General features: G+C 44.4%; 1 protein-coding gene across 1 annotated transcript in view; it reads right to left on the reverse strand.

Annotated features, from left to right (window-relative positions):
• Nucleotides 1-2,249: 2,249 nt before the first annotated feature.
• Nucleotides 2,250-12,708, reverse strand: part of LOC311204925 (coiled-coil domain-containing protein 169-like) — a gene marked incomplete at both ends in the record, with an annotated part of 32,303 nt that continues 21,844 nt past the window's right edge. The window contains 4 exons of the mRNA XM_084279189.1: nt 2,250-2,352; nt 4,223-4,293; nt 6,831-6,884; nt 7,110-7,208. Coding sequence (XP_084135315.1) covers nt 2,250-2,352; nt 4,223-4,293; nt 6,831-6,884; nt 7,110-7,208 — 327 coding nt within the window. The remainder of the gene's footprint in view (nt 2,353-4,222; nt 4,294-6,830; nt 6,885-7,109; nt 7,209-12,708) is intronic.

Below are 12,708 nucleotides of genomic sequence, written 5' to 3' on the forward strand. Positions count from 1 at the left end.
GAAGTATTTAAGCAATGAAATATCTTGCTTATTGTTAATGACATCCTGACCATGAGGAAGCTCATCACCCAGGTTCTCTGGAGCCTGTGGTTATGCTGTGTAATTCCAGAATAATCAACCACGTGGGCAATGCCAATCGAGTAAACATTTTAATTTTGTTCTGTCAGAGATATGGTGGGGCTACACTGATTTATTGAAAATAAAAACTGTGACTCAATGCCCTCTTAAAGCATGAGAGAAAATAAACAAACCTATTTCAGGAAACAAGAAGTGTTTGCTTACCAGCATTTGAGGTTTTTAATTAATATTTTCCAGCAAGAATGCAGGTAAATAATTAAAATGCCACAGTTGCCTCAAAATCCTGACTCCTCTCAAAATCCATGGAGTTACATGAGTAATCATGTAAAGGCAGCATACTCTCAAGTCCCAAGAGGTTGGATACCAAATGTCTCTCCCCATCAATTACAGGCACTTACACACAACAACCAGCACATCTGGGATCCCAGTTACATTCAGAGAATCACAGAATCACAAGGTTGGAAGAGACCTTTGAAGATCATCAAGTCCAACCATTCCCATCCTGAGCTAAACCAGATCCCTAAGTACCTCATCTACCCTTTTTATGAACACATCCAGGGAAGGTGTGTTTCCTTAATTCTGTGTCGAGTCTGTTTTGCCCATGATGCTAACTGTGGAATGATCTCTCCCTGTCCTTATCTCGACTCCTAAGCCTCTCAATATACATTTTCTCCCCTGCCCAGCTGAAAAGGGGAGTGATAGAGCTCCTTTGGTGGGTGTCTGGCCTCCAGCCAGGGTGAAACCACCACACCATCAGAAAAGCATCCAATCCTCCTGCTGTGAATAAATGCCCATTCTGCCACATTTGTGCCATGTTTCCAGTGATTTTGAGGTGCTGCAGGGACTGGACTGGAGTGCACTGACTAACATTTGATTCAGGGACTGCAGCAGTAAACGTCAGCTGCATAAATCCAAGAGCTGAGTATTCTTCCCTGCTGCAGATGTCCCTTCTCTTTTATGCCAGTAGAGCCATTACAGTGATTTTTATTCCCCCCCACCCAGTCTCCTTCTCCACAATGACAAATGCCAGCACAAAAGTCTGGAAATTTTCCATGTGAAAACAGGAACAGAAAGAAGAATATAACCCCAATCAGCTGTGCTGTGCTTCCAACTGTGACTGTGAGGAGAAAACCTGGCCATGGAGCCCACCCTGCTTAGGGAAGGACAGTACCAGGTGCATCATGGCAACACTGGAAATGTCTGTAACAACTCCCATACCATGTCAGGGCAAAACATGGAGTTTCCATGCTGTACTCCACTGCAGGTTGTCTTCCTCTGCATTTCAGAATGACATCATTGATGTTTCTCTACCAGTTTAATTACAGCCTCACTTCCATGCTGCCAGTAATAAGCTGCTGCTCTTAAAGAGGCAAAAAGCTTTATTAGATACTGCAAAGAGCAGTAGGGATGCACTTAAAAATAATAAAGGGCAGTTAATCAATCACATTTGCCCTGCCAAGAGCTTTTAAGATGTAACCCAGAGGCCTGAAGCTTCATTACCAGAACATTTTTTCCTGCTGCCACTTAAAATTTCTGCTGAAGTTTAATGGTGAAAACACAGGTAAGGAAACTGCAGCAGCAACTGCATGAATTCTTCAGGGGCACCTACCCTTGTGGTTTTAGAGCCCAAAACGGTGCCAGTCTTTGAAGTCATCTCTTGAATGAAAGTAAATCTATTTTGTGGATTGCATGAGGGGTCTCTTTGCTGGGTCTCCTCAACAAGGATGCCCTTGGATGGAATTTTTACTGGTCTCAGTGGTGAGGGAATACCTCAGGTTACATCAGAGTGCCTCTTTTATCTTCTTGGTTGAGAGGTGAAAAATGTTAGAGGTTGGTTTGTTTTCCATGGTTGCTGTGCAGTCAAAGATTTCAAGGACCTACATGGTGTAGAAAGAAATTAAATGTTCTCCAAGGCTTCCAACCCCCTGACACCCAGAATCAGCGATGTGAAACCGAAGGGAAAAGGGTCAGAGATCCCCAGAACAAGGGTGGCAACTAGAAGAGCAATTCCATTAGGCAGAGGAACACTTACATTAAGGCTGCCAAGAATCCAAGCCAGTCTGGGTTTGGTATGGCACAAATACATTCATTTTCAATTCAGAAGCTTTCAGTTAAATTAATTTTTTTTTAAAAAAAAAGAGTGATTGGAAGGTCTTGGCATTATTATTAAGTCAGTGCTTTAGTTTTGGAAGCTTCTCCACTCCTGCAGTCTTTTTAATTGATGCTTTCTGGGGATTAACCATCTTCAGGTTTCCTGGCACACTGTATCTCCCTCTGAAATAAAGCAGGTGAGGTTAGTCACCAGGTGTCACATTCCCTTTAAGCTTTAACTGCTAGAAATTTGCATGCTTTTTATAGTTGCATAATGAGTTACTACTGTGAATTAATAACCCTGAGAGAGGAAAAAAAACCAAATGTATTTCTGGGTTTGCAAGCTAGCAGAGCATCTAATTATTCTGCCTACAAACTGAATCCTCATCTCATGGCTCCTGACTATTTCCTGTTACCTAAATGGCAGCATTTGAAGAATGAGAACAGAATGCTAAACATTTGTGCAAACAACTGGCCAAGGAGCCATTTTCATCAGTTACACAATCCCCATCAGGGAATGGAAAAGCACTTCATGTAGATGAGGTTAGAGTTCTCTGCAGGTATTCCACCCTGGAGACCCACGCTCCTGAGCCTGTGACCTTACAGGGGAAAGTAGATCCTCATGGATACACACACACCATCTGTGTAAGAGCTGTTTTCATCTTGATCTTTGGAGGGAAATCAGTGGGAATGTCAGCCAGTCTCCAGGGGTGGAAAATGGGGACTCCAAAAACTGGAAGGGTCGTTGTCATGACTGAGTAGCTATCTTAGGCAATGTACATTTCACAGCATCACAGAATCACAGGGTTGGAAAAGACCTTGGAAGATCATCAAGTCCAACCATTCCCATCCTGAGCTAAACCAGATCCCTAAGTACCTCAGCTACCCTTTTTTTGAACACATCCAGGGAAGGTGACTCAACCCCCTCCCTGGGCAGCCTGTTCCAGGCCCTGACAACTCTGTCAGGAAAACATTTGTTTCTAATGTCCAATCTGTCCCTGCCCTGGCACAGCTTCATGCCATTGCCCCTTGTCCCATCTCCTGTCCCCTGGCTGAAGAGACCATCGCCCACCTCTCTACAACCTCCCTTCAGGTAGTTGTAGGTGGGGAGAAGGTCTCCCCTCAGCCTCCTCTGATCCCAGAGTCAACACCCCCAGCTCCCTCAGCTGCTCCTCAGAGGATTTGCCCTCCAGCCCCTTCCCCAGCCTGGTTGCCCTTCTCTGCACTCGCTCCAGGACCTCAATGGCCTTCTGATGCTGAGGAGCCCAGAACTGGTGAGATACAAACCATATAGAAAGCATCCTACCTTCAGGAAGTATCTGAGAGCCTTCCAAAAGCAAATGTTTCATCTGCCTGCCTATAGACTTTTGTAGTTATCTACTTGTGTCCCCTGGAGACAGGACACTGGGCCCAACAGACTTCTGATGCAATTCCCGATATTCCTTGTACTTTACAGTCTTAAATCCCATCCACTTTGAAGCTTTCTCACAAGCACTCCACTCAGACATCTGTCTTATTTATGAGTAGCTCAGAGCAAGTGGGCTCTTCTCAAAATTCAATGTCTAACCCACATAACAAACAGAAATCTGTTAAACAACGGAGCTTTTCTATTTTGTCATTTAAATTCACTCACATTATCATCCCCAAAAGGCTTTATGATTTTTATTGGCTAAATAAATTACTTCCTTGGTGCTTTTGAAGTGAACCTACCCTTAATGGACTAAAAGGTATACTTGTTGCTCCCAACTCTGCAGTAATATAGAAAAAAAAATCCCATTCATTTTAAACACAGGTTGAAAAGGAATAACACCAGAGGTACTGTGAGGTTTCCAAAAGTCCACTGAAATAGAAGCACATTCAGTATTGCAACATAGTTAATATGAAACACAACTGATGGAAAATCAGTACCAAAAATGATGTCAAGATGAGCACTGTCTCAGAAGGATTATTCTCAGTGAGGTTTACTATGACTAGAGAGCTGTGACACAAAAAACACACTACTCAGCAAAATGTAATAAAGCCAGAGAACAGAGGGAAATAAAAGGAAACTCACCTCAGTCTCTGGTTTTCTCCTTTGCCTGTCAGAGGGTTTTGCCTTTCAACAATTTTAAGCGTAGCTGAGGTCTGCAAGAGCCAAATTTTTACAAAGCAAGTTAAATTCTAACCACAGCAACAGTTAAAGAAGGGTTTTTTTTTCCCCAAACTAGTCTCAACACAGTGTGGTTTTACTGCACTAGAGGGTGTTAAGCATGTATTATACTGATGCATTGTTGATTTGGGCAACTGAACATAAGGCAAAATCCCATGATGTGCCAAACTGCAATCACAGCAGCACAGAATGTGTAAGGCTGGAAGGGACCTTTAGAGGTCATCCAGTCCAACCCCCCTGCAGTGAGCAAGGACAACTTCACAAGATCATAGAATCACAGGGGTTGGAAGGGACCTGGAGAGCTCATGGGGTCCAACCCCCCTGCCAAAGCAGCTCCCCAGCTCATATTGCACAGACAGGCGTCCAGACGGGGCTGGAATCTCTCCAGAGATGGAGACTCCACCACCTCCCTGGGCAGCCTGTCCCAGGGCTCTGGCACCCTCACTGGGGAAAAGTTCTTCCCCATGTTGGTGTGGAACTGCCTGTGCTCCAACTTGCAGCCATTGCCCCTTGTCCTGTCCCCACAGACAGACTCTCAAACAGTGAAATTTTAATGCATCAGAAAGAGTCTGGACTGAATGTAAGTTTGTTTCTGCCCCTATTGTAAAAAAATGAACTGTTAAAAGGGAAGACATACACATGTAGATTTTAAAAGAACATAAAAGCCACAGTCAAATCAAAGTTACAGCAGAACAGGACCTGAAGAGACCAGATTAGCCACTGACACTTCTGCAACCAACAGTCAACCATGATTATGTTGACTGACATGTTCAGATTGGCAACATAAAGGGCAGATACCTGAACCTCTCACCTAGGCTCTGCTTATAGCTCAGGAAGGCAGACAGATATATCCCTGGGTAATTCATTTCATCTTGATATAAAACAGGTATGGTAATTTGGGTCTTAAAGACGTTTCTCTCTCCAGATTACAGAGAACTGTAACTGCTCTTGTTACAACTGCTTCAGATTGGCTGTTGTTCTGGTTTCAGCCAGAACAGAGTTCATTGTCTTCCCAGCAGCAGGTGTAGGGCTGTGTTGTGGATTCAGGATGAGAACAACATTGATAACACTCCGATGGTTTAGTTGTTGCCAAGCAGTCAAAGACTTTCCAGCTTCTCATGCTGGCCTGCCAATGGGAAGGTGGGGGGCACCCAAGAAGCTGGGAGGAGACACAGCTGGGACAGGTGACCCAAACTGGCCAACAGGATATTCCATACCACATGACATCATGCTCTGTATGTGATCAGGAGTGGGCTGGGAGGCAGTTTGGCACAAGAACTAGGCAAGCACTGGCTTCAGCTGGTGAGCAGGATGGGGAGATTAATCTGAAGAGGATTATTTTGTTTACCCATGATTCTGAAATCATGGGGGCAAGTAATTCATTGCTGCAAACAGGACACACAAACTACCCTGAGTGTCAGTTGCAAAATCCTCAATCCCAAATGCCTCATTTAAGATAAAAGGCCAGTGCATACACCTCACTTCCAATCATGTTTTATGCATGTTTAAGTGCTTTTCTAGGCAGTTGAACATGGGCACTCCTCTTGCTAGCATGTTCAGTGATAAAATCATCTTTATCTCCTATCTCCTTCCTCCAGCAGTTCTCAGTTTCACTGTTAATGCAAAGATATTAATAGTTATCATGGCCGTTTCCTGGGCTCTTTTTCTTGGTTTCATGCTGAAAAAAGTTTGTTTAAGCAATTCTTCCAGAGTTCCCAAAGCAGCCACACGAATCAGATGCCCACTGGGCACACATTCAGAAACACTGCTAATTACAGCCTGTCACCCCAGTCAGCTATGACAGGGATTCAGTGGCAGTCATACCTTCACAGAACCACAAGGTTGGAAGAGACCTTTGAAGATCATCAAACCCAACCATTCCCATCTTATGCTCAACCACATTATTCAGGAATTAAGAGCTCTTTAACAATAAGAATTACCAGAGAACTTCACAGGTTCCTCCAGTTTGTAGTATCAACCCCTTTGTGTATTACATAATTTGCAGCAATAAAATTTAACCTGATTTCATGAAAACAAAGGATCTTATCCCTTATCTTATCAAATTAATTGAAGTATGTGCTGTATTGTCCTTCTGGTTGGCTAGTTTGTCTCTAAAAGGATAAAAGGAAACATATGTAAAAGAGGAATTGCTACTTAATGCGGGTGTCACTACTGTTCATAATTTGGTTCTGCTCTTTTCAACTGAAACATTAAACTAACAGCAGTCTAATGACTAATGGATGAGCAAGCTGTCTCTATTAAGGGCACTTTGACTATCCTGGGGAATAATGAAACTCCAATTGCTACAAAAAGAAAAACAAGAGTGTTTCAAAGTAAATAAACTGCAGCAATCATTCAACAGAGAAACTCTTGAAATGTTTAAAAAGAGCAGCTTTTGTAATGGATTTGGTAGATCCTTTGACTTTGCCCTAACAGCATTAACAGATGCTGTTGCTATTTTAAGAAAGCAAAATGATTTCTTTTAAATTATTGAGCCAGACATTTGTCTCACCTGTAAGATCTCTGAGAGGTACGCACGGCGCTCGTCGTTGGCTTTGTGGTAAGCCTGCAGTTAAAACAAGGGACATCCCACGATTAAACTAAGGGATACAGGCTGCCATTAAACAAAATATTTTACAAGCTGAATCCTCCAGGAAGAAGCAAATATACAGCAGTGCTTTGTTCCAGTGACATATGTTGGGGAACCCTTCCATTGGGTGTTGCACACACACTCTCTGCCTGCCAGACAACACAATGGCTTAGAGATTAGAGGCATACAGTGATAACAGACCTTTGCTTCCTGTTCCAGTCTAAGTTCATAGTTTTTCAGTTGATTCTGGAGACTTTTCTTCTCTTCTTCTAGTTGTTTAAGAATCTCCTTTAAGGAACCCTGTGGTTAGAGTACATGAAATAATGTTTTACAGAAGTTTCCATGCTGTATAAAGCATCATCACCACAGTCCTTATTCTTCAAGCATTATGGTCTTTGTCATTGCACCCTCAGCATGTTTGGGGATGACACCAAGCTGAGTGGTGTGGGTGACACAACAGAAGGAAAGGAGCCATACAGAGGGATCCTGACAGGCTGGAAAGGTGGGACTGGGTGAACCTAATGAGGTTCAACACTGCCAAGTGTCAGGTGTTGCACTCGGGCTGGAAGAATCCCAGACACAGATACAGACTGGGAGAAGAGCTTCCTGAGAGCAGCCCTGCTGAGAAGGACCTGGGGATTCTGGTGGATGAGAAACTCCACATGAGCCAGCAGTGGCTCTTGCAGCTCACAAGGCCAATGGGATCCTGGGCTCCATCAGCAGAGGGGTGGCAGCAGGGACAGAGAGGGGATTGTCCCTCTCTACTCTGCCCTCCCCAGCTGGAGTCCTGTGGCCAGAGCTGGGGCCCAACACAAGGAAGATGTGGAACTGTTGGAGAGGGTTCAGAGGAGCCACGGAGATGATGAGAGGGCTGGAGCACCTGCCCTACAAAGAGAGGCTGGGGGAGCTGGGCTTGTTCAGCCTGGAGAAGAGAAGGCTGTGGGGGGACCTCATTGCAGCCTTCCCATCCCTGAAGGGACCATACAAACAGGAGGAGAATGGGCTTTTTAAAAGGGTAGACACTGGCAGGACAAGGGGGAATGGACTAAAGCTAAAGGAAAGAAGGTTTAGATTAGATCTTAGGGGGAAGTTTTTTACAGAGAGAGTGGTGAGGGGCTGGAACAGGCTGCCCAGAGAGGGGGTGGGTGCCCCGTCCCTGGGGGTGTTCAAGGCCAGGTTGGATGGGGCCCTGGGCAGCCTTGTGTAGCTCCAGGCCTGGAGGTTGGTGTCCCTGCCTGTGGCAGGGGGGTTGGAGCTCTGGGATCCTTGGGGTCCCTTCCAACCCATGCCATTCTATGATTCTATGATTCTATTTGCTTCTTCTGCACTCTTCATTTGCATGTATCAGGCTGGCACAGTGCAGAGACAAAAGCAGTTTACCATATGCCACAATTATCAGTTATTTCCACTGTGATAGAACAACACAGATAGGGTTTTGCACACTGCTACCCCTTGATAGGTTAGCAAAGTCAGCATGTGGTGACCAACCAGAATCACCCCTTATATCTAACCAAAAATTACTCTGATACTTTCACTTCAATAGGAAGATTTCAGATCTCACTTGAGCATCTGTTTTCAAACCACCTGCCAAGGGAGATGCACTGGCTGATGAGGGACAGCTGATGTCAAAGGTAACCCACAAGAATTTGGTCAGAAAGCAGTATTTTGTGGGGAGGCTTTCTCCAGCATGCAGCTGTCTACCTTGTCTGCAATTGTGATGAGGTAAAGGGACAGTGGTAGAGTCCATTTTTGGTTACTGGCAATGGCCATTTCTTTCTGTGCCGTGTAGTGGAAGTAGAACACACACCCAAGCAGGTCATCCTCCATTTCCAAAACAGGAAAAGGCTTCTCATGATCCTTTTCATAAACCATCCACTCCATCCAGCAGAGACATTCTCTAATGTGGATTGCTTTTTAAAATTCCTTGCCTCAGACTATTCAAGGTCAGTTTATACCTGTTTGTTCTTGTATTGAAATGATTTTTAAGGTAACTCTTCTTTCTCCTTGGTGTTTTCCCCCCAGCATGTACAGACAGAAGACAGGAGCATCTTTTTCCAACATTCTTTTTAGTAAGATAAGTAAGTTGGGGGGTTAAAAATGTTTTCTCACCTAAACATAATAGTAACCCCTTTGTACAACAGGCTGGACCTCAACCTTCTTAAAGCTGGAGAACAGGACTGTATTAGAGTGTGCTGCACTCCAGAAGCCATCTCAGTGCTGTGAACAGTGTCAGTAATACTTCTTTATATGTATAAAGGAGTTTTCACAGCTGTACAGTTCATGGTCAAGAAGGGATCAGCTTGGATACCCAGATTCTCCTCTGCAGCTGCGTCCAGGCGATCAGCTCCCACTTCATAACATAACAGAATTTGCTGACAATTTCCTAAATCCTTTGGTCTGCACTATTAAATTTTAATCCCATTTTCAATAATCTAGCCTTCAGCTTCATTCTTTTTCTTAACAACATCCAGATCCCTATTACGTTACATAATTGGTATCAGGAGAAAGACATCCTCCTCTGTTTCTCCTTCGTGTATCAAGGTCATACATTCAGTGTTCAGATTAGTCTTAAACCTGGTCCTGAAAGAATACTGCCTGTAGCCTCCCAGCAGCCTCCTCCCATCGTGTCCCATTTGCCAGCTCTTTGCTCCTTCAACAAACCTCCTCGTTTCCATTTTTCTCCAAATTAATCCGTCACTTCCCATGCGACCTGGTGTCTTTATCAGAGGTCACAGAGAACCAGATTACTGTATTTATTGTGGCAGCAACTCTATTGTGTCATCACAGAATGTCAACAGGCTTGCCCGCCACGAGCCACTTCTAATACATCTGTATTTCAGTCTGCTCTTGCAGCAATTATTTCTCTCTTTATCTTAAAACTGGAAAAAAAACCCCCACCCCCAAAATATTTGCTTCTCTCCAATGCACACAATGCCATCATCCACACAGCTCCTGGAGTTTTCCTTAGGATTTGGCGATTGTCATTGCTTCTTCCCAGCACTTGCTGACATCAGCTGTTTCTTCTGTTGTCCTGCCTGTATTGTTCCTGCCTTTACTGAAACCTTTAGCCTAGATATGTGGGTTTAATTTAAAATGAATGAATTCATGATCATTTGAACTGACAGTTTCCATGATGGTTTCAAAATCTAAGCCAGCATTTCCTGATAAAATGTCTTGGTTTATCCATCCACTGAGGTCTGGGCCTCATCATTATTAATACTTCATTTTCAGTCCTTATTGACAAGGATCACAGATGATACAATTTCTGGGAGTAATCTAATAATATTAGATCCAAATTTATGCATCCAAATTTTGTATTTATATCTATATTTGACTGTATAGTTGGGATTCACTCTGAGGTGAGGAGATCTACTTCGGACCACCCTGGTTTCATCTGGGACAGAGTTAGTTTTCTTCCCAGCAGCTCACAGAGTGCTGTGTTGTGGATTTAGGATGAGAATTATGTTTGCACCACAGTGATGTTGTAGCTGTTGCTAAGCAGTGTTTACAGTTAAGTCAAGGCCTTTTCAGCTTCCCAGACCTGCCAGCAAGGAGGCATGAGCCTTCTCATGCTTCCTTTTCTTCTGAGGAGATATTCAAAAAGCTGGCAAGGGGGCACAGCCAGGACAGCTGACCCAAACTAGTCAAAGGGATATTCCCTACCATGTGATGCTCATTATGTAACATAGTGGGGTGGATGCAGCTCGGGAAGTAGCTGGGAATCAGTCAGAAGGTGGTGAGAAATGTGCTGTGCATCATTTGTTTTGTATATATTATTACTATTATTATCATTGTTGTTATTATCTGTCTTTTAAAACTGTTTTTATCTCAGCCCATGAGTCTTTGTCTTCTTGATTCTCCCATCCCACTGGTGGCTGCAGGGAGTGAAGGTCTGTGTGGTTGGTTGAGCTGCTTCTGGGGCAAACATTAACAGTGTCCATGTGTGAACAAAGCTCCCACTAAGACTCACAGTCATTACAGTTGATGATGCACAGAGATTCACTCAGCTGAGCAGCTAGAGACCTGAACTCAGTTGCCACCTGAGATAGCCTAGAGTGTCCTGGACATTCATGTGTGGCAGATATTACACATGGGTTACAGGATGCACGTGTCCTTCTGGAGCAGCAGTGGGCTACTCTGCACTGAAACACCTGCAAGTCTCTTTGTTTAGACAACTATTGCCCACTGAGACAGATCTAGAGACAGCTCCAGACTCAGCCACATAGAGAAGCTGCAGTAGAAATTAAGATCTAGCCAACAGGGAGATATCTGCAAATAGAAACGATCTGTGTCCCAGTAATTGACTCATACTGGTTTAATGTATATTTCAGTATTATTTCCCAATATTACTGTGATTCAAATTTGTTTTCCTCTTCGTCCTCAAGATTAATTAATCCAAAGAGATGAGGAAGAGCAAAGAACATTAATGTAAAATTCCCTCACATCTGTCAATGGGATTCTGGGGGGCATCAGGAGGAGTGTGGCCAGCAGGTCACAGGAGGGGATCCTCCCCCTCTGCTCTGCCCTGGCCAGGCCCCACCTGGAGTGTTGTGTCCAGTGCTGGGCTCCCTGGAATAAAACAGACAGGGATCTCCTGGAGAGAGTCCAGAGGAGGCTACAAAGGTGATGAAGGGCCTGGAGCATCTCCCCTGTGAGGAAAGGCTGAGTGAACTGGGACTGTTCAGTCTTGAGAAGACTAAGGGGGGACCTTATGAATGCTTATAAATATCTGAAGGATGGGATGCAGGGGGAATGGGCAGCCCCTTTTCAGTGTCTGTGGAGACAGGACAAGGGGCGATGGGCTCAAGTTGGAGCACAGGGAGTTCCACACCAACATGGGGAAGAACTTTTCCCCAGGGAGGGTGCCAGAGCCCTGGGACAGGCTGCCCAGGGAGGTGGTGGAGTCTCCATCTCTGGAGAGATTCCAGCCCCATCTGGACGCCTGTCTGTGCAATATGAGCTGAGGAGCTGCTTTGGCAGGGGGGTTGGACCTGATGATCCCTCGAGGTCCCTTCCAACCCCAGTGATTCTAGGATTCTGGGATCCTATGCTGCATACCACACGTATCTCTGTTTGGATCTTTCCTGCCAAGTGCATACCTCTGATACTTGTCACCCTTCATGTTTTCATTATCAATGTTATTATATTTCCTACTAGTCAGGTTCTTCCATTTGGCTGCTTAGGCACCCTGTGCACAGTATCTGTTTCAGATTGTTTCTTTTTATTTTGAACTCAAGCATCTCCCTAGTCAAAACAGCTGAATCATTTCACTTTCTGTATTGACTACCTGACAATTACCTTAATGATCAGTCATTTCTTCTCACAACCTTAATGCTTTCCTCAGCCTTCATTTACCAGGTTTTCCTGGTAAACATTGAAAAGAAGATAGTATGACTTGCTCCAAATATTCTACCCTTCTTTTTTTGTGGAAATATTTTCCCTGTTTATCATGCAAACCTCAGATCTAGGAGGCCAGTATCCTTGTATGGTCAATTTCTTCTGTTTATGAATGCTTGGTAATGGTAAAAAAATCCCAAAGCAAATTCAAGCCTTAAGGGATCAATACTATTTAACATTCATTAATTATCTCAATGGTGGGGCAGAGTGTCCCCTAGAGAATCATAGTATCATAGAATGGCATGGGTTGGGAGGGACCCCAAGGATCACAGAGCTCCAACCCCCTGCCACAGGCAGGGACACCAACCTCCAGGCCTGGAGCTACACAAGGTTGCCCAGGGCCCCAGCCAACCTGGCCTTGAACACCTCCAGGGACGGGGCATCCACCACCATGAGCAGCCTG

Source organism: Gallinula chloropus (assembly GCF_964237585.1).
Source record: "Gallinula chloropus genome assembly, chromosome: 1".
NCBI lineage: Eukaryota > Metazoa > Chordata > Aves > Gruiformes > Rallidae > Gallinula > Gallinula chloropus.